This window comes from Balaenoptera physalus, assembly GCF_965194825.1.
Source record: "Balaenoptera physalus genome assembly, chromosome: 5".
Classification (NCBI taxonomy): domain Eukaryota; kingdom Metazoa; phylum Chordata; class Mammalia; order Artiodactyla; family Balaenopteridae; genus Balaenoptera; species Balaenoptera physalus.
Genome location: NC_138884.1, coordinates 79,746,380 through 79,769,803, shown reverse-complemented (window position 1 = coordinate 79,769,803; position 23,424 = coordinate 79,746,380). Strand labels below are relative to the sequence as shown.

The following is a 23,424-nucleotide window of genomic DNA, read 5'->3' as shown; positions in this document are numbered from 1 at the left end:
AAAACAATATTATATTTTATTCCAATTACACTGAAATGAGTTCTGGTATATTTCCCTATTGAAAATATCCAGAAGAGTTCAGTTCAGTGAGTGACATTTTTCCCAGCCTAAGGCATTCTTTGGATTTTTGGGAGACAGAGAGAAGGGGAGGGTGAATGAGATGGGACGGGTGGGAGAAAAGTGAAACCCAAACTAGAAAATAAATGTGTACATTCACCTGGGGTTTCTATAGAGGGAAGAAATACAGCCAGCATGTCAGTGTTTCCTGTAACAAGTACTGTACCTTGTTACTCACCCTCCTGATTTTTGCCATCCCCTTTGTATCAGTCAGGGTTCTCCAATGGAACCAACAGAAACAGAACCAACATACACGCAAGAAGATGTTTATTTTAAGGAACTGTCTCATGCAATTGTAGAGAAAGCAAGTCCAAAATCTGTAGAGTGTGCTGAAAACTCAGGCAGGATTTCTGTTTCAGGCCTGAGACAGAATTTCTTTTCTGAGAAACTTCAGTTTTTGCTCTTAAGACTTTTAAGGGTTAGGATGAGGCCATGCAGATCATCAGGCTGAATCTCCTCTACTTACAGTAGCTGATTGAAAATGTCAATCACATCTACAAAATACCCTCACAGCAACATCTAGACTAGTGCTTGACCAAATAACTGGGCACCACAGACAAGCCAAGTTGACACATAAGATTAACCATCATGCCTTTTTACCCCCTGTACTATCATTCATTCATTCAATAGATATTTACTGACTGCTCCTATAAGTGCCAAGCACTTTTCTCAGGTCTTGGGAAGTAGTGGATAAGACAAAGTCCCTGCCCTCCTGGAGCGACACTCTAGTGCGACACTTGGGGGAGGAACCAGTTGGATAACAAGAGAGAGGATCAAAAGTTCTGCTCTGGCCATTTGAAGACTGAGATGCCTTTAAACATCCATGTATAGGCTGTCCCGTAGTAAGGTCCAGGATTTAAAAAAAAAAAAAAAAAAGGAAATGTGAATTACTTTAAATTTGTCACTCATTATAATGACATGGGATGAGTGTAATATTAAGAAAAACATACAAAATAACCAAGTTAGTGTGCCGGTTAGATTTTTTCTAAATACATGAAAAGCAATATATACCACTCTTTCGTTTTCTTCATAATGCTACTCAATTTTTAAAAACAAATTTTATGGGGAAAGAGGGTACTGCCTGTTTCCTCTATAAGAATGTATAAGCGCCAACTCAAGAACCGTATCTCTTTTGTTCACTGTTATCTTCCCAAGACTGTTGCGTTCTCAGAAGTTAAAAGCAAGATATTGTAATTGAGAACCTCTGTACTGCAGGAAAGAAAGAGACGGTTCACCAGCCAGAAGCTGTCTCTCCCCATCTCAGGTCTTTATGCAGTGAAATCCCAGGTGCGCCCTCATATGTGAGCCTGTCCAAGATTTGCCTGTGGTCAGGAGAATCTTCAGGAGGGACCTTCAGGAGGAAGATGAGAGAAAGACTCAGCAGGCAGTGAGAAGGTAGATCCCATGGTCACAAGTGAAAGCATTTCAAAAAGTCTGTTAGAAAGAGAACTAACAACCTGAGTTTGAAAGAGGTCACAGTATTTGTCCAGTAAAACATTTAGAACCAGTAGGAGATGGGAGCAGTCACAGGGTTTGTACAGGAGAGTGTACAAGATTAAGGAGCTTTATTAACTGAGATCCCTGAAATTCTAAAACGTGGGACATGACGTCCTATTGCTTGTGGAGGGGCTGATTCCTTCATCAGTGTCGGGAACAGTGCTTGACACAGAGTAGGCACTCAATAAACACTTACTAAATAAATGAGTGAGGGAATGAATGAACTGTTAACGTTTTAACATTTATCCATTCTACACCTAAAATTACCTCTTGTAACCCATGAATATACCTGTCTAATAGGAAGTGGGGAGAGGATGAAAGATTAGCAAGCCCTTGGGGCTGCAGATCTAAAGCCACGTTCTCTGCTCCCCTTTATTAGACATCTTGCATGTTGATCATCTATCTGAAGGGGAAGAGAAAGCATTATTTATTGGCCCTCCTGAAGCCTTAATAATAATTATATTCATTTTTCTCTAAATTTAGGTTGAGTGATACTCTAAACTTAAAACAAAGAGAATCCGTGGTGTTGGTCTGAGGATTACGTGGTCATATAATTAAGTCATTACCCCCCAATATTAGACAGACTTACCTCCCCAATCACCAGAACCCTGAACAACTGCAGGCTTTACCCACCAAGGCAGTGGGTTCAACATGCACGGCCCTAAATGGATTGCACCTTCTCTGGTGGCAGATCAGAGGGAGAGAAGAGTCCAGGAGGCTCAGAGCCACGTATGCCCTCCTTCCAAATGTGCCCATAATGGGCTTCTCTGGTGGCCCAGTGGTTGAGAATCTGCCTGCCAATGCAGGGGACACGGGTTCGAGCCCTGATCTGGGAAGATCCCACATGCCATGGAGCAGCTGGGCCCGTGAGCCACAACTACTGAGCTTGCGCGTCTGGAGCCTGTACTCCGCAACAAGAGAGGCCGCGATGGTGAGAGGCCCGCGCACCGCGATGAAGAGTGGCCCCCACTTGCCGCAACTAGAGAAAGCCCTTGCACAGAAACGAAGACCCAACACAGCCATAAATAAATAAATAAATAAATAAATAAATAAATAAATAAATAAATAAAAATGTGCCCATAAGACACTGTGGTCAGTGGCGAGCAGTGAAAGAGCCTGAAGTGTTCCTCCCGGAGCTTGTCTCCCGGGGACTGGAGTGGCAGGTCTCTTCCTCTACGGCAGCATGAGGGGTGGGGAATGATTATCTCACTGAACAGTTATTCCAAAATCAGCAACGCTTTAGGAAATCTGTTAGGCTGTGTCTGCCCTAGAAATCCAGTGTGTCAACACTTTCATTTGCCTCACTTCCTTCTGTTTCAAGATTTGAAAATCTTCGATGTCTGGATCATGCCCAACTCAGATGTCAATATTTCCTTGTTCAATGAGGCAGCGTCACCACTGCAGGTGCTGAAGCAATGCCCAGCATGGCTCCTTGCTGCTTCTGAAGACGCGAAGACACACTGGCCACTTTCCCCATGGATATTATTTTGGGAAAGCTGTGCTGACTGTGGATATCAGGATCCCCTGGTTGTCCTTATATGGCTGAGGCAAAGGGAAAGCTACTCTTCTCCTAAGGGTAGGGGTTAAGGAGAAGCCAACCAGAAACTTGCTGGTGTCAGCAGTGACGTGGTTACTATACCCCCACCTCACCAGGCAGCAAAACCTTGGAGGGTGGAGGACGAAATTTCATACCTCTGAAGAAATGCTTGTGCACACCATCACACACACAAAATCACACACACATGCACACACACACACACACACCCTGTAACACCAGCTTTTAGGAAAGGTCCTAGACTATGTAGGAGAGAGAATGGAGATGGGCAATAACAGTTGTACAACATTCCTTATTTTTCCAAATAAAGAACACGGTAGTGTTGATTTAACTATACAGTAATGAAATCAGCTTTCATGGGTAGCTGCAGAAAGGGAGTCATTATTTTATATGTCAAACCACTTAAAGCTATGATTTCTAGTTGATGACAGAATAGTTAGAGGGATTTGCACAAACTAATAAACCTCACGCTATTTATAAGTACCTCTGAGCCTGCACCAAGGTTAACCAAAATATCTTAATAAAATGTACCTTGTTTGTCCTGACTTCTGCTTAATGAGGAGCATCTCTGCGCTTCATTGGCTAATTCTAAATTCTAGCAACTTGTTTACTTAAGAGGGATTTCATAATAATGTAACTTAATGATGCATACAGCACAGATCAAGTGATTCCGTTTTACAAGTATTTTCTTCTGCCTGGAATATCCTCCATAAGCAAAATCTGCCAAAAATTAGAAACAAGCCCTTGAGATTACCTAGTGAAAACCTTTCATTTATGGATGATGAAACTGAGTTAATAACAAAACCAGGATGAGAACGCAGATTTCAACTCCCAATCCTGTGTTCTATCCTCTACCCATCCTTTAAGATTCAGTACAAGCCCCAGCTCCTCATGAAGCCTTCCATGAATCCCAATGATTTCTCACTCTTATGCACCCCTAATCATGGTCAATACTGTATCATTTAGCATTTGGTTAAAAGTCTTGTCACTTTCAATATTATGTCATATTCTTGTATCTCTAAGGAGATTATTACCTCAAGGACAAAATCCATGTTTGAGGATTTTCTTGACCGTTCCACAGTACCTAGCAAATCACGTGCATCACCTAATCTTCTAACTTACTTGTCCCCTCTCTAATGAATCCAGGACTTTGCTCCTTGTCACTTCAACCCTACTGTCCTCTTTAGTAACATAAACTTCCATATGCATGACTTTTTTAACCATAGATTTACACTATATTATACATATATATATATATATATATATATATATATATATATATATATATATACACACACACACACACACATCCTTGACAACTAGCACTGTAGCTGGCTCATAGTAAGCAGTCAGTCAATAAAGGTTTGGAGAGAGAGAAAATTCTTGAGGTCGCTATGATTAGGGAAGGTACACAGGTCCACAGAGGAAGTAAAATTTAAATTGAGCCTTGAAGAAAACATATTGATTAACGTGCAAAGAGGAAAAAAATGATACTTGAGACAAAGAGTATCCTATGTTTGAATTCCAAATTGGGTACTTATTATTTGTTAAATCTTAGGCAACTTACTTAACCTGTCTGAGCCTCGGTTTCCCCATCTGCTGAACTAGGATAATATTATAGATTTCATAGTGTCTGAAAAATAACTGATCAATTACGCAGTAGGAGTCGATAAATAGTAGTTACTAACAACAGTGACAAAAATTAATAATAACTCCTTGAATAAAGAAACCAGTAGATGTCCCGAGTGAGGGCACAGTGGGTAGCCTAGTTAGACTACAGCAAAATGCTTCACAGAGGGAAATGATGATAGGTGAGAATGGAGAGACAGAGGCCAGATTCAGTCACCATTTCTTTCTCCAACCAATTTGAAGCTTAAAGCTATCAACTGCGTCACTAAATTCACTGCAGGATGTGATGATGGCCGAGGACTGTGAAGTGGTTCATTCTTAGTAAAAAGCACATGGGCAGGGCTTCCCTGGTGGCACAGTGGTTGAGAATCTGCCTGCCAATGCAGGAGACATGGGTTCAAGCCCTGGTCTGGGAAGATCCCACATGCCGCGGAGCAACTAGGCCCGTGAGCCACAACTACTGAGCCTGCGCGTCTGGAGCCTGTGCTCCGCAACAAGAGAGGCCGCGACAGTGAGAGGCCCGCGCACCGCAATGAAGAGTGGCCCCCACTTGCCGCAGCTAGAGAAAGCCCTCGCACAGAAACGAAGACCCAACACAGCCAAAAATAAATAATAAATAAATAATAAATAAATTTTTTTTAAAAAGTACATGGGCATTGAATCAGACAAGACATGGGTTGTAATCTCAGGTCTGGCACTTACTGGGGCATAAACTGGAGGTGGTTTGTTTTTTTTTTTTCACACACACACACACTGTATTTTATTTTTATAAGAGATAAATAGACTGACACCAAGCATTGTACATGGATGACCACAACAAAAGCAACAATGATTGCCATTACCAAACATGAAACACACTCATACTATGTCATAATATTGACATTCAGTCCAGTAATCCTCCACTGTAACAGCTCCTTTACTTTGCAGTGAAAATTGATTTGTATATTCTTTGCCTCTGAGTCCTTGTGGGATTTTTTTTTTTTTTAATTCAGACAGAAAGTCACAAAAATTATACTCATCCTCATCAGTTCACTCGGAGGTGGTTTGTTGTTGTAAGTATTAAACAAGTAATATATGTGAAGCATCTACCATAATGCTAGGCAGATGGTGGACACTCAATAAATCTTAGTTATCTCCTCTGCGATGTGTACCACCATCACATCTCACCCTTTGTACTTTTCTTTCTCTCATTTGTCTTTGCCTCTTCCCAAGCTTTTCTCTAGCTCTTTCTTTGTCACCAGGTTCTTTGCTTGCCTACCCAAACCTAGGGCTTTCAACAAGTGTTTACTGAGATCAAGGTCATTAGAACGCATTTAAAAGCACGGACTGTAAGTCGGGCACTGGGCTAATAACTCTAAATTTAAACACAGCTGCCTGTGTTGTCCTTGGAGGTACTTCAGATTCATTTGTATGAATGAGCCATGTCCCCTCCAGGTAAATCAGCTTGCAAAGGAGATCAGCTTGAAGCTAAAGCCACATCGCAGGCCAAAGGTACTCGCGATTCCTACAGTTCCCAAAGTGTTTATCTGGGCACAGCACAGCGAAAAACCAGGAAACGTGGGCTAGGTATCACTGGAATGGTAGGAAGCAACAGTGAACAACAGTGGAGACACAAAAGTCAAAGTATAGCCAGGCACGTCCTTTCAACCCATGCATCCATCCCACTTCTGGCAATTTAGCCAGAGGAAATAACTATGGATATGCACAAAGACTTAGCTAAAAGGTTTTCTTTGCAGGCTTGTTTATTTAATAGTATAAAAGTAAAGCAAGCCTTAACATCTAAAAATAGATTGATTCAATTATGGTTTATCCATATAATCTATGAACACACGCTGTCACAGAGGAATATTTATTAATGTGGAAAGATGACCAGGCTATATACTATTAACTGACAAAAGCAGATTGCAAAGCAAAATATACTAGGTGAGCCTGTGTTTTTAAGTATATATGAATTAAAAAAAGACTGGAAGTTTAGCAAGATATTAAAAATATTCGACACTGAAGGTGAAATTATGAATTTTTACTTTTTATTTTTTGTTTCCTGACTGCTTATAGTTTTGAATGTTTCCATATATCACTTTGTAACAAGAAAAAATGCCACGTATATAAACATATATATGCTATTTTTTCAAATACCTATGGCATTTTTGTTACAAAATATATGTATATATGTAATGTATTTATATGGCTTCGATAAATGGTAGTTTTAAAAAACAAAAATTACATATTTTATATATAATATATAAAATTATATAATAATATATATTCTACACACACACGTGCACACACATACTGTTTTGTGAGTGGAGATAAATGATAGATGGATGAATAGATGGATGGATGGATTAGATTAGCTAAATGGCAGATGGATGGTAAATTAGATGATGGATTAGATCATAGATAAACAGTAGATTAGACGGATTGATAGATGATGGATTCGATACATACACGGTAGATAGATAGATGATAGATAGGCAGGTAGATAGATAGATGTCCAGGAGGCGCACAGAGCCAGATGTCTAGCAAGACGGTGTGTCCGGAGCGCCACGCAGTATCAAGAGTTACAGGTTAACCAAAACGCGCGAACGTCCGGGCAGCTGTGCCTGAGCCCGTCTTTTCTCCGCCAGGTGGACGCCCACGGCAACATTCTCCTCAGCACCCTGGAGATCAGGAACGAGACGAGCGGCTCGGAAGTGCTCACGGGCGGGAGCGACCCCAAGGCCACCATGTACTCGTACGACAGCGCCAGCATCCAGTACCGCAAGCCGCTGAGCAGCCGCGAGGCGTACGGGCGCGCGCTGGACCGGCACGGCGCCCACAGCAAGGGGCGCCTCCGCAGGCGCGCCTCGCAGCTCAAAGTCAAAATCCCCGACTTGACTGATGTGAATTCCATAGACAAGTGGTCCCGAATGTTCTTCCCCATCACCTTTTCTCTTTTTAACGTCGTTTATTGGCTCTACTATGTACACTAAGTTCGGTCCCCGTGGTTCCTAAACGCCTACTTTCCTCTTCTCTTAGTTTTTAATCCCACAGGTCCCCAGCAGCGGTACTGCTGTGCTTTTTGAGGTAAGAGATTCAGTCATCCAATTGGTTTTAGGTCTTGCATATCAATTTTATTACTGCACCATGTTTACTTCAAAAACAACAACAAAAAAAAAACTCTATTTTTTTTTTCCAGTCTACTGTGGTCCAGGTTATTGGCTCTTTCAGAGCTCTGTTAATTGCCATGTTTACAAACAAATACACACAACGAGAGAAATTAGATAGGCAGATCTTTAGCAGTTCTAGCCGCCCTGGATTTGATTATTTTTTAAGTGAAAATGGAAAGAGGACCCAGCTCTCTGTGCGCATGGCTTCCTGGTCAACTGTAACAATCTCATGCTGCCAAAAAACAACACAATTTCCAGGATCTCAGAAGACAAAACAAAGCCATTGATAAGTTACAGATTTCCAGGAAGAAGGGAGAACAAAAAGGAGCCTAGAAGAGGAAGGAAGACTCCCCTCCACCCTCAAGCTGCCCCAGGTCCACTGTAGGAGGGGGTCCCAGCTCCACGGAGGAAGAGGGAGAGACTGGCAAGTGCTGCCCCAGGTCGTGCAAACCCAATCTGCCATCTTCACCTCACCTTTAAACTGGATATTCTGAAAAATGCTTCTTTCTCAGACTTCCAGGCAGATTTAAAATTAACATTAGAGTCCAACCTGGTAGCCACTGGGAACATTTTTCTTTTCTTGTTAAGTATAAGGAGTTTGGGGGGCAGTGACCATTTTTAAGCTATTTCAGATGAGCAGCCCTGAACTTATTACTTCCTTAGCCTGGAATCACTTGACGCTGTGTCATGAAGCCATGGCATCACATTGCCCTCGTTCCTCCTTTAGAGAGATTGAGAGGAAGGGGGCAGGGGCAGGTGGGCTTTGAAGAAGAGGGTGGTAAGAAATTTTTCCTTGAGAAAAATATTGTCCTTTCCATGAGGAAGGCGAGATTTATGTGCTGTGAAAAGGGTGCCTGGGCAGTTACCTGAACTGCCAAATCTTTAATCAAATAGTATATATTTCTTAGCCTTCCAGAGAGCAGTATCTAATGGTGACAAGGCAGCTGCGCACTGCTAGTTCCTCAGCTAGCATGTTATGCCTCTGCTCTCTGAGCTCTGCATTCCAACACATGAAACGAATGCTTCAGGAAATGCACATATACCCCTTTTGGTATCATGCTCCTTCAACGCCAGATTTCTACTTTAAAGAAAACCTTCAAAACAGCAAAACCACAGAATAACAACATCACCGAGCCGTCAAACATTTACAACAGCTCTGAAAGTACAGCCCTTGTCTACAGTCGTTACTGCTTCTGCCTTATCTCTGCTCATGGATTACTTTGCTCATCACAGAAGGGGCATCCCTCAAGAGCCCCCGCACACAATTCTAACCATATCCAACCAACTAGAGTTGAGATTCATCTCATTTGATGTCATTAAAGCCTCGTTATTTTTGTGTATGTGTTCAGCCTGAGCATATAAGAATTCTATGTGTTCATTTTCAAGACTGAGCGAAACCCAAAGTTGGCCAAACAGTCATGAAGGCGATTTGGCACTTCATCTATGGATGTGATATAAGAGTTGAGGTAATAATAGGGATGATTGCCTCTGTTTGACCATCTGGCTTTCTCCCTAAGGTTGTGATGAGGGCCCATGTTTACAACAGCATCAGCTGCTAGAGATTATAAACTTAATTGAAAAGAGGAAGCTGAATTTCTACAGATAAACCCAAGGAGAGTTATGAGGTGTTCTTTTAGAAAGCAAGAGGAAAAGAGAACCCCCAAATAAATACATGGTTATGCTATAGCTAATGTATGTTAGTAAGAATATAAAGACCCTGCTTTAACTGGAAAAATTATCTCAGTGGTTTTATGAGAAATGAATCGGGCATTGGGACCAAATTTCATTTAAGTTTTCAGTTGTATAATCACAGTTTCCTGGTCAAGATAATCTCCAGCCTCTGGGGATGAAGCAATCCATTTCGAAACTCTGTTTAGTTAGTTCTTTGGCAGGGTGAGATGCTTTTCCATCGTGAAGTGCCCAAATAGAGTAGAACATGGCCATACCAATGATTGTAAGGTCAATATTCCCAGTGACTACCCAGGAACCACTGTGTAGCCATTTATTTTGAACACAGGAAGTGAGGCTTTGGGCTGATACCTAACAAGAATTAATCATTCTGATGTCAAAACTCTTTTAAAAGTTTTTAAGGATGAAATGCTAAATCAGAAACAAAGTATCTGTTGATCTGTGTTCCATAACAAAACAATTTCTCTTTATTTACCTGTTTAGATCATTCTTCTTGGAGAAGATTGAGTAATTTATAGTTTTATTACTATTATCTTGCCTTAAAAGTCTAAAGAATTTGATGCTTGTAGTTTTAGATGTAAAGCATCTCTGAGAGAAAAAGAACATTTTGAATTCTTATCTTCTATCCTTTGTAAAATGTAAAACTAGTAAGTCTGAATCTACCATCAGGCACGAAATGGTGTCACTGTAGGCCCTCCTGGATGTAGACAGTCACAGCTAGCATTATACAAATCGTGTTACATAGCTCCGCTTTTAGAGGCAATGGCAGCCAGAAAAATGGAAAAGCTGCCATATTTCTAATTAATAACCTCTGGCCTCACTTCCTTCTTCCGGACACCTCCTAGCCAAATCCTCCCCAATCTCTTTCCAGGCTGAACAGTACACAGAAAAAAATCCTTCCTTCTCTGCCTCTCTACCTTGTCTTGCCCAAATTGATGACATAAAACATAAAAATTGCTAGACATTCTTAAGTTCCCTCAAACTGGTCCCCATTCCTGAAAGATTCAGATCGCTACATTTTAGAGGGGTTACTGTTTAACCATTTTGGGGTTGCTTTCTTTTAGCCATGGAAATAGCCATAATCTCCTGTATTAACAAAGTGGCAGCAGAGGCTGAAAACTGCACGGACGCACTCTCTTATGCCACAGTCATGTCCAGGGGACCCCATGTTCATAGTTCATAAACTGTGAAATAAACTGAGTCTTAGACTTAACCTGTATAGACCCAGCAGAAATCCCATCATTCATTTGACAATGATGACTTCACACTCATTCCAACCAGTCATGTTTCTTGACATAAAATATCAGGGGTGACATGTGCATTACACTCACCAGCTTTGTGAGGCCAAGACCCAGGTAAAGACATATTTTTGGCTTGAATTATCCAAGATTGTTGCCCCCATCCTCTCCATTGCCAAATAGAAACAGCAGACTCGTTGGTAATTCTGCTGACTAAAGTGTTTTCACATATACCATCTTTATTGTCCATTACAATCAATGAAGGATCTTGAAAATGCAAAGAGAAAATGTGGTGCAGAGAATAAAGTTTGGTTTATGGATCCAAGGATAGGCTTTCCTTAAAAAGCATTATGTACAATACACAGAAATGTTGACCAAATTCCATCTTTCCAAAATCAATGGCTGCTTTATAAATATTCATTTCAGAAAGAGCTCAATCAAAATTTGCCAAGCAAAACAAACAAACAAACAAAAGATCTATTTATAATGTTAGAAGGAAAAGATCTCCAAGATTTCTTATATGGACAATTTTGAATAGTATTTTACAAAGGGTGATGTGCCACATATTTTTTTTTTTTTCCCCTAAACAAATATAATCAAATATTTATCCCAGGAGGGAGGGTAAAGGAATGTGCAAGCATTTGTTCATGTTGGTTCATCAGCAGTTACTGGGATGAGGAGGACAGAAAAACAAACAAAAATATCTGTTGCTTGAAAGCAAACAGTCTACACAGAGGTCAAGTTGTTAATGGAATGTAGAATATCATGTAAACTTCCTTGTAAATTCTGTACATAGTTCATGGAACTGTTCCCTGTGGCGTGGTGGTCCTCAGCTTTTGGGTGGATGTTTGAAAAATATGAGCATTGTAAATAATGTAAGCTTACAAGGCACTCGCTTTTATTCATGAAGTGAAATGACTAGTGATTTGGGCCCAAACCAGAATCTTTTTTAGCTCTTGCTCTTTCTCTGACATTGTGTGTGTACAGTTGTGTAATTCTGCCAGGTGTCTGTGACCACTGCCTCATGCCTCAACCCCACTGAAAGGGACTGGAGCTACCAAGAAGTCTGCACACCCGTGGGGCTCAGGAACAGCACACCAGCAGAGACAGGAATCTTAACGAGCTGCTCCTGGAACTGTGCCATGAAAAGTTTGATGTGTTTTTATCAGTCACTTGTGGCTACTCATATATTCAGATACCAAATTATCCATGCTGTTGAGGGGGTCAAGAATAGAAGACATGATCAAAATCCACAGGGAATCCAAAGCTTCATTTGCACCAATAGCTTTAGCTTGTACCTTCTTTCCTTCCACAAGTTTTCCCAGAACTTCTAATAAGAATAGAAATGGATGGATGGTTGATCAGGGTAAACAGTCAAGTGCGCAAACGATGGGAAGGAGAAAAGGAAGAGATAGCCAACGACATTGATAACACCAACTGGCTGATTCATGCCTGAAAGATCCAGAGGTGACCATGTCACCGTTTCTGAAAGGTAAAAAGAAGTATTGGTATAAATGGACTGGGTATTAAGACAAGTATTTTTCAACTGGGGGCCTGGGATATGTTTGGTATGTGCTAGTTAAACTTAAAAGAGAATCTGGCAATTAAATGTTCTCAACTATATTTCTCCCAAGTCCTGGTATTCTTGAAAAAGTCTTCAGAACGGTGGGATATTATGCCATAAGATGTGTTTCCATGCAGACTGGCAGTCCCAGAGAGGGTGATGGTATCCACAGAAATTCAGAAATTCCAAGCAAATAGGGAAATAGATTGGTTTCTTAGCAACATTTGAGAGTGATCAATGTCTTTCTTGCAGGTAAGAACTTAGCAAGGCAAGGCTTTTATTGCCAGCATTTTAAGTACCAGGAGCGTGCAGGGAGCCATCACTGTAAGACATTTTGGCTCCAAAATGTGCCAACTAGGGTCCACAATCAATTGAATAAGAAAAAAGCCCTGTTGGAACTGATCAAGTCAATTTCTAGGTCCAGAACACATTGTGCTTTTGGTTAAATCTTGCTTTTTCCAGATAACTGAAATCAACTAAGCTGACAGAAAACTCCACTGTTAGAGGCTGCAATTTCACAAACATTTGAAAGGAAATCCTTTTCAATAGAAGAACTGCAAACCAGACAATACTAAGTTCCTGGAAGGATAAGCATAGTTTTGAGTTTGTTTTTATTTCTCCAAAGCAAGAATTTCCTTATTCGAACTGAAGAGATCTAACAGTTGTTTGTTTTGTTTCGTTTTTCCTATTTCAAAAAGTCCTTGGTACATCAAGGGACTGGCAACCATTCCTGATTGGCCCCTAGATACTTTGGCCACCCTGGAGCAATCGGCACTCATCACCAAGGCTTCAGTAAGAATTCGGTGTGGGAAAAGGAGGTATCTTTCTGAACCAGTTGGCAAAGAAAACCGTTCTCATACCTGCATTTTCTCTACTGAAGACAACAGAAAAATAAATCAATAAAAATTATTTCATAAAAGAGAGGCTAAATAACATTATGCATTTGCCTTAAGTACACAGGGTCAGAGATTCACTAACTTAAAAGAGCCCCAGTTAGAAGCCAAAGGATAAATAAGAGCAATCAGTATTGCTGTCTGGCTCCTACTTCTCCCTGGGTTTCCTTTTGAAGAAAAACAGGGAAGGGGGAACATTTTCCAATATAATTTTTTATAGGTGAAAACTATTCAAATACGATATGTTTATGCATTTTGCAAGTTTGGCAACGTAAAATAGATTACCTCTTTTGTGTTCATTCCTTCCTGGCACCATACATCATCCTGACTCATGCCTTAACCCAATGAAATCAATTCATTTACTTTTCCTTTCTCATTTCTAAACCTCATAAGCTGTCTTGCCCATGAATAGCAGAAAGCTTAAGCTTCTTTGGACTTATACTGCATATCTTCAATTGAGTCCACAAAAACAGTGAATTTTAATAATTTCCCTAAATTCCTACTCCTATTGCCTTTAACAGAACTTTAGAGGTAGCTACTGTATAATCACAGGAGCCTCTTCTGAACTGCCTTGGGTTATTTTTCTTTTCTGCTTTTCTGTCCCTTATATACAGAATACACATGTTTACCTAAACCTTCTCCCTCCCAGTCTAATTCAAAATGAAATGGAAGTAAAAATCATAAGCTCAAACCTAAGAAAATTACATTATCTACACTAAAGTTTGATGATAAGACCATCTCCTTACATTATAGTTGTAATGTGGTGAATTCACACTGTATCAATCCTTTTTCGTCAAACTCGTTTGTGCGCTTCTTCAGTCTTAATTGTATACCATTTAAAAATCTATTATTATTCCTCCCAGAATGGCTAATCATTTACACAGCACACCATTAGTTACAGACTGTCCTCTAGGAACTTGACCTACTTCATCCTTTCTGTATCTGATTCCTATTACAGATTTCCACTTCTATGCATTACCCTACCTACTCCTCCTTAACCTTCTAGCAGACATTAAATATAGTTAGTAATTGGACAGGTCATAAGGCAAACTGTCTAAATTGCCCCTATAAAATATGTGGAACATCTTTTTCCTCCAGACAACATTTCTATATTTAAAGAACAGAAAGTTCTCTAAAAATATACCAAGCAATGTGCAGCTTAACCTTAAAAAGTTAACTATAAATGAGCTGCGTGGTGGGGAGAAGGAAATTATAGTGAACAGCAGACACCTTGGAATTAGGATTTTGTGACCTGGGCTTTATGCTGTCACTATCACAGCCCAGTTGTGTGACTACGGACATTCCACCAGATGACCTCCAAGTTCCCTTCCAGTACTAAATTTCAAAGGGAATTTTAGAGAGGTTCATTTGTGTAGGAGATTACCAGAAAGATACAGGAGTCCCATGGCCTCTGTTAACACAGCCCCACAAATGTAGTAATATTCCTTGTTGCATGTCTTTGGGAGTAAGCCATCTGGTGTAAAGTGAACTGAATTCAAAACTTGTTCACAGTCCTCTAAAAATATATAGAGAACATAAGAGTTAAATTTTCAGGCAAGTGGCAAAAAAAAAATTTTTATGATTTTAGTAATGGTCTACACTACAATATTTCCCTTTAAAAGCACTGGAGAGTCTCAGATAACATAATCATCGTGGTCTCTATTTTCAGATATCTGAAAGATGTTGATCCCTTAGACCATTCTCTCTAACTCAGTCAGGAATGGCCGTGGAATGCCCCTCCTGAGTGGAAAAGCCAACTTCTACGCAGCATCTGAGCAGAAATGCTATCGCAGTGCCTTTGCATATTCCTTCCCATCCTAGACGCCACCACTGTCCTGTGTCCTGTAAGGGGAACAGCAGGTATGACTGAGCTCTCAGGCAAGAGGCAGCCATCCATCTATTGGAAAAGATTCCAGGTCTGTTATCCACTCTCTCTGTCCCCGCTTCTCCCACCTCCTCCTATCCCCCACTTAAATCATTAAATCTGTGAAATGTTTTAGGCACAGCTATGGCGAAACTGAAAGTTTACTTATTAAATTGCAATTAGCATTTCTAGCTATTCACATTTTTAAAGATGCATCCTAGTGTCTGAACAAGATCCCTAATGAGATTCCTGCACACAGATGTTCATAACTTTTTTTTCCTTTTTTAAAAGATACCTTCTATCTCTAAACTTTCATGATTCTCCTGAGAACCCCTGACCATTCAAAACTGTTAGGAGAGTGCCTGGAAATTCCTCCCTTCCACCATAGGCCAGTCTATGAATAAGATGGTCTCTTTTTTTGTAGAGTTATCCTAATATTCTGCCCCTCGACCTCACATACCCCACAAAACCTTCCTATGTGCAGATGTATTCATCACTCCTCTTAAAGTAGTGAGCTAATAGTTTTCTTTTTCTGGTTTCCCACACTTTTTTCCTAGAGATGGTTTCGTATTTAATTTCATCTTTTTCAAAACAGAGGAAGCATTCCTAAGTCTTCAAATTTTCACCAAGTTGAGATTAGTACTTACTAATATGTATATCAATTAGGATTCATTTAAGTGCAAGTAACAAAAGATACAACTAAAAGTAACTTTAACAATCAAAATGTTATCTCATATACCAGTAAGTTAGAAGTAGCGTAGTTACTGGGTTAATTATTTCAATAGCACAATGATGTCATTCAGGACTCAGGTCCCTTCCTTAACCAGTTCTTAACTCTGTATGTTATCAGCAGCCATTATGGTTGCAAAGTGGCTACACTTACGCACTCATATCAAGTGGAAGAAATAAGGGAAAGCCGTGCCTTGGATTTCTTTTTAAGAGCAAGGACATCTTTCCCAAAAAACTCCCTCAACAGTCTTCTCTGTTGTCCCATTGGCCAGGGTTGGATAACACAACCATTCCTGAACCAGCCTCTGGTAAGAGGAATGGAATTACCATGATTGGCTCACAACATTAACCCCAAGCTGCCCAGTGTCTGGGAAAAAAGGAGGTGGGGTGGGGAGTATGTTAACAAAAAGAGGGAAGAATGGCTTTTGGGTAGATATCCAACGATGACTGTCACACATTGGTCTAAGGCATCAAAAAACACTTTCCCACACATTATTTCCTGGCTTGACCTTCACTACAATGCTGTGAAGTTAAGATGACAATACCAGTATCTAGAAATAGAGGCTCAAATAGGTTAAATGATTTACCCAAGATCTGATAACTAGTCAGTGATGGAGTTAGTATTCAATCTCAGTTTTTCTTGGCTCCAAAGGCAAAGCTTTTTCCACTCTACTACACTGCCTGGATTTAATCTTTTTACCCTGATGATCCAGGTTGTGGGTAGTTCAAAGATGAGTGGAGAGTAGGAGAAAAGAGAGTGATTTCCTCTCCCAATATCTCGATGCTGTGCCCAGTAAACACTCTTGCTCTTTTTTGTAATCCTTCTCCATCCTTCTTCCATCCTCCACACAAAAGTCTTTCATTACTCTCTTGAGGGAAAGTGTAGAAGGAGTAGCTTGTACAACATCTAAATAGCCTGAGGTGTGCCCCAGTTTGCCTGAGATAGTGCCAGTGTGTAATTATCAATAGATAATTTCACTCTCAAAATTGTCCATTTAGATAACAAGTTATATAGTCACGCTAATTATGAGGTCTCATGATTCCCATACCTGGAGGATATGGGAAATATTAGCAAGCTAATATTAACACCTTGGAGAAAATATCTTGGCTCCCTATGAATCTTTTATTCATGACTGACCTCAGTCTTCTCCATCACTCGTGCTCACTTCATTTCTTACTGTTCCCCTCACTCAGCTTCAAGCAAGCTAATCCTCACACTTTCCCTACCCTTCCACTGCAGCGGCCACCTATCATCCCAAAATGTTCTTGTTGCTGTGCTTGAATTTTTACATTTTATCTCCAGCTCAGCCTCCTCCTAACTCCTCCCTAATGGAGTATGAATCCGGCCAACATCAGCCAAAAAGCTATCATGAGCAAACTTCCCTCATTCTCTTCACTCTCTCTCTCCCCTTCACCCTCAATTCTTGTGGCCATTTTGTCCAAAGATAGTTACTTCATTTGTGTATTTTCCAGTAGTTTTGCAAATAGATGCTCTGCCTCCCTAAATAAAGCGTAAGGTCTTTAAGGGTAAATGCCCCATTTTCTAATTCTTTTGCATTGCCCAAAGCATCTATTATTCTGTCCATTGTAGAGAGTCTGTACATGCTGATTGAATAACCTACGTTGCTAAATGTAGCAATAGAGAATGTCCATAATGGACATTACTTTCAGAATTATGGATAATACCTTGTGAGGCAGGTGTTCCCGCTACCCTCCCCCAAGTTATTTTAGTCCCATAGAGCTTATGCCTGCAACCTCTAAGTGGATTTTTTTAAATGCAGCTAGAGTTACAACTGAACCCAGGTTAGGGTCTGTGCCGAGTGGTCACTGAGATTTTTTCCATTGTTTATGACTACACAAACTGAACCCTAACACCACCATTCTAGAGTCTGCCAGTCTAGCAGACTTGGACTTTCCATGCTAATTACTACTGCTTTTCCTCTATGGAAGAAGGGACTGTTTTATTTAAAGTTTCATTTTTCCCTCGTTTACCCAAGTTTGCCTTGTTAAAAGCCTTTGGATCTAGATTCTACTGGGCATTCACTCTTGAAGCTGGGACTACACTGCATAATTGGAACACTCCAATGTGAATTCTAAGAGAATCCTCCTGGAGAGTATGGCACACCAAATTTCATTTCTGCCCAGAAGTAAATAGAAGGTTTAGAACTATCTAAGGGGGATGGGCAGTTCTTGACATTCACCACTGTCCCTCAAGACTGCATAAAACAGATGTACAGAGAAATACCTTTTCTGCCCCTCTCCTTTCAGTTGCTAACTTCCCTGTTCTCCTGTCATGTATATTATTTACTTATTTGCATAAAAGATATCATTTGCAAGCCTTACCTCAGGGTGGCAACCAGCCACCCCAGTTTTACTAGATAACGTATTTTTCTACTTGATATTTCCCCAAATACATTGAATTGCAGTGTATCTGCTTTTTCTTTTTTTAAGCGAATCAATTTCATGTTAATCTGTTTCCTACATCTTTTTGAAATACTCACTGGATAAAGCTTGAACTATTTTCTATTTTGCAACAATGCCACTGAGACATCTGGGGAGAAGCCCCTTGATTATTCTAACTCACTGCAGTGTTGTGGAAAACAGAACCATATACACAAGTGATATTTCATATTCAGAACACCCACGACTCTTCTAAGTATGGAATACTCCTGATTAGACATGCATATATTCATTGACTGTGTTGCTCAACTCCTTATTTTAGAGAGGGCCAATAACCCTCCTGTTAAAAACTACCATGTGGCATTATTACAAAGTCAAGGTTGCATGAGGGTTTTAGAAATTCCAAATGGTATAAATGTTTACAAGGACCAAACTTTTTTTTTGACATCTTTAAACAAGCTTTTTATTTTTGAACACTAGGCAGCATTTTGTGCCATTGTGATGGGAACCTAATGGCTAATGTGAAATAATGTTGTCGTGTCATTTAAAAGGTTAATGGAAGTGTAAAGAGGAAACTTTAATACTGCATAAATACAAATAAAACTGTCTTTGAGAGAAACTCATCTGGGTTAGGGTGGCTTGCTTGAAAAATTCTCTTGGCTGTCCATCATCTCTGAATAATTATTTCACTCCTCTGTCTTTACCCAAGGAGACTCAAATTGAGGCAAAGATCTTTATATGGTGATTCAGGAGGTTTGGGAAAGCAGGACTCATTAGGCTAAAGATTGGGAATGTTACTATCCTGCCAGCAATGGAACACCTCTTTGGCTACCACCTCACCTAAAACTTGATTGAATCCAAAAATTAGCTGAACTTTCCAAACCAGTCTCCTGCTATTTTAATTCACAGCACCCTGTACTACATAACTGGATCTTTCAAAAGCAGGTGCTACATGTATACAGAAAGCAATTGATACCTTCCGTTGCCTCTCAAAATCCGTTATGCTAAATTCACCAAATATGTCAGAAGATGTTAAGTGTTTTGTTCCTTGTGTTTTTTAATCTCCACTAATCATTTTGCTGAATTGTCTATTACCCTCCTACTAAACGTGAATTAGCTAATTCATATCCTGAATGGTATTACACAGCTCTTGTAAATAAAATACCCCTTTTCCCCTCTTTATTTTTCAGCAGGCAGAACTCCTTTAATTACAAAGGTACATAAATTACAATATATTAATGTTCTTTTGCTCTTTTGACATAAGCATTTGCTTTCTTACATAAGCAGATAATACTTTTGTATACCTGGCAGACCACTAAAAAGTTCAAGGGCAAGAATGAGTATTTCCAGAAACCTACAGAAATTTTAATGAAATGAGACAGGTTTAACCAACGCCAAGAAAGAAAAGGTAGACTCCTTACTTTTGTAATCCAACTTTCTATTTTGTATCAGTATATATTGTATTTTCTGATTGAAACTGCTGTTCTCTCTAATGAAACTTGTGCTTTTTTCTGTAGTTGCTTTTTACATTTGAAATCAAAATTTCATACAGTATGCTTGACTTGTACCCTTTCTGTTAGGAATTTGATTAAATATCCTAACCGTTTCATTAATTCCTTTTTACATGCTTAAAGTATTTGACGTTAGGCCTTTGCTATCTCAAAAATGATCTGTGGACAAAATCCATGAAGCCTGGAGACTGTGATTTATACACCTGAAAGAAGAAATAGATCTCCCGTTTAGCAGTGAATCAGTGACTAAGAAGCTGTTCAGTGTCTTCTGATTACTGACCCTTTTACCCTTCATGGCCTTTTTTCTACTCATCATTCATTGAGTAATCATGTATTCTTGTAAAATGCAAAATCAACTTACATGCAATCAGGTATGGACACAAGAAATGCTTGTGCTCTCGATTTCAGGACTCACAGTCTCATACCCTAGCACTCACGGGACTGTAGTTTACTCAATATTTTGTTAATAGTGTGGCTTCGCTATAAAATAAGTTGCTGTTTTCTTTGCTTTGGTACTACAAGATTTTAAATGTTGCAGCAAATGAAAGAAAGAAAACACGTTTCAAGGCTGGTGTCAAAAACCATCAGCTATACCTACAAAAGCCGTTGTGCAGCTTCTGAAATGTAGTTTATTGCTGTAAATACGTACAATTTATGTTAGCCTGTTTATTCCTAAAACACAAATAAAACTTTTTTTATTAAAAATGCCTACATATAAAAAGCTTACTTTGTACTATGTTTAAAAACATGCAAGATTTCAGGCATATCTTTTTATAATCCTTAAAAATGTTTAGAATTCTGAATCTTTCATTTGGGAGCTTTTATTATAAAATTTAATACAAAACAAAATCCCTTTATTTGGAAGAAATTCTTTGCAGTATTATCCAACAATTGGGAGAAAAATGCCAGCACTCTTCCAGGAGCTTATTTCTGTACCACTTTGATTTTTTTTTTTTTAATATTCTTTAAGATAACATGCCTTACAAACATTTGAACATATGGAGTGTTTATATATTAGGGAAAAAAAAAAGAAGAAATGAAGTTTCCTTGTATTCAAAAATGATGCCTAAAACGGACTTTAATAGCATCCATTTGTGAGGTGCATTATGTCATATTTCTTTTAAAAATTTCCACTGTAAATATGAATAGTAGAGTTGGCCTATTTGTCAGTCTTTCCTAATTTGAAGACTTCCAAACTCTGAACTCATTCTCTCCCTTCACAAATAATATGTTGACAATAAAATAATGAACAGACAAAAGGTGTGAAGCTCATTTATCCGTTAATTGGTGATTAGTAGAATAGCTTTTCAATAAGAGTCTAAATTCCAGCCTAGAGATGGGCTTTAACATTCATCCAGCAATGTAACTGGGAATCTGCACTTTATCATCAGAGCCTTGGCCTGCAGAGCTGCCAGGGGTTTAGACACCCTACACTTGGCTGCTCTTTCCAGAAGACTATGTTATACAATGGGAAAAAGAAATGGCCATCCAGTTTTATTTAAATTAGAAAGTAACAAATATATACATAGCATTTTTAGGATTTGCTATAGGGATTGTAAATAAGAAGAAGCTAACATAAGGTAGGTGTGTGTGTATCTGTACTGTCACTAGTACCACCCAAGAATATGAGAAATTGGAACCCTTGTGCACTTTTGGTGGGAATGTAAAATTATGTCATGGCTATGGAAAACAGTATGGAGATTTCTCAAAAAATTAAAAATAGAACTACCATGTGATTCAGCAATCCCACTTCAAGGTATTTATCATAAATAATTGGAAACAGGCTCTCGAAGAGATATTTGCACTCCTGTGCTCACTGAAGCATTAGTCACAATAACCAAGAGGTGAAAACAACTTAAATGTCCATTGACAGATTAATGGATTTTAAAAAAATGTGGTATATACATGTAATGGAATATTATTCAGCCTTTAAGAAGGAAATCCTGAGGACATTATGGTAAGCATATGGAATATGGTAGCTATAGAAGGACAAAGGCTGCATGATTCCATTTATGAAGTATCGAAAGTAGTCAAATTCTTGAAGCAGAAAGCAGAATGGGGATTGTCAGGGACTGGAGGAGGGGGAAATAGGGAGTTGCTGTTCATGGACAGAGTTTCAATGCTGCACAACAATGTATATACATTGTTAACAATGCTGTTAACAATACTGTAGTGCAGACAAACATTTAAGAGAGTAGATTTCATGTTATGTTTTTTGCCACAATTTTTAAAAAAGAAAGAAATGCAAAGTGGTACAGCCACTTTGAAAAAGTTTGACAGTTTCTTAAAACATTAAACATAGTTGTGCAAAACTGGGGCTTCCCTGGTGGCGCAGTGGTTGAGAATCCACCTGCCAATGCAGGGGACACAGATTTGAGCCCTGGTCCGGGAAGATCCCACATGCCGCGGAGCAGCTAAGCCCATGCGCCACAACTACTGAGCCTGTGCTCTAGCCTGTGAGCCACAACTACTGAGCCTGCGTGCCACAACTACTGAAGCCCGTGCACCTAGAGCCCGTGCTCTGCAGCAAGAGAAGCCTCCGCAGTGAGAAGCCCGCGCACCACAACAAAGAGTAGCCGCCGCTCTCCACAACCAGAGAAAGTCCACACGAAGCAACGAACACCCAACACGGCCAAAAATAAATAAATAAAATAAACAAATTTATTAAAAAAAAAAAAACACACAGTTGTGCAAAACGACCCAACAATCACATTCCTAGGTACTATTCAGTTAGTTTCAAAACTTATGTCCACATAAAAACCTGCCTGTGCATGGTTACAACAGCTTTATTCATAATTGCCCCCAAAATGAAAAGAACCAACTTCCTTCAACAGGTGAATATAAACGGTGGTACACCTATACAATGAAATACTACTCAGAGAGAAACCAGAAATGAGTTACTAAGGCAAAAAGACCTGGAAGAAAAGCATACTGATAAGTGAAAGAAGCCAGTCTGAAAAGATTACACACTATATGATCCAATTACACGACATTCCGGAAAAGGCAAAACTATAATGACATTAAGAAAAATCACTAGTTGTCTGGGGTTCAGAGGAAGATGGAGAGGGATGATTAAGTAAAGCATAGGGGATTTTTAGGGTGTTGAACTATTCTGTGGAGTCAGTACATGTGTTAGTTCACAATCCCCGGAGTTTCCCAAGTGTAATCTGAAACCAGCCCCCGTCCATGCAGGGCAAGGATCTCTTGCCCTGCGAGAGGTGAACCACTCCAGATTAGTAGGTAGTGGTTTTAACAAGCAAGGCAACTTCCAAGACTTGCCTTGGGCGGCCACCAAGACAAGTAGATCTCTGCACCAACCCACCCAAGTCTTAAAAGTTTACATAGAAGCCTTAACTGGATTCAGTCACATATACAGTCCAGAGAGTCTCAATACCACATTATCACCTCCGGGCAGGATCCTTGGGGCAGCTGTGGGAGTGGAAAAAACAAGTGGAATGCACATTCCAAGGATGGGGGAGGGGGCAAGGAGCCTCCTATTGCCAGGGTCCAGCTCACGGGTCAACAGCTGGTCACATCCTCTCGATGACCTCCCCCAACAACATGACATGAGGCATTTGTCAAAACTCAA

At 39.8% G+C, this 23,424-nt stretch overlaps 1 protein-coding gene across 1 annotated transcript in view; it reads left to right on the top strand.

The window, feature by feature from the left end:
- Positions 1-23,424, top strand: part of GABRB1 (gamma-aminobutyric acid type A receptor subunit beta1) — a 423,421-nt gene extending 399,997 nt beyond the window's left edge. The window contains exon 9 of the mRNA XM_082462487.1: positions 7,426-23,424. Within this exon, the coding sequence (XP_082318613.1) occupies positions 7,426-7,770 (345 nt within the window). The 3' untranslated portion in view covers positions 7,771-23,424. The remainder of the gene's footprint in view (positions 1-7,425) is intronic.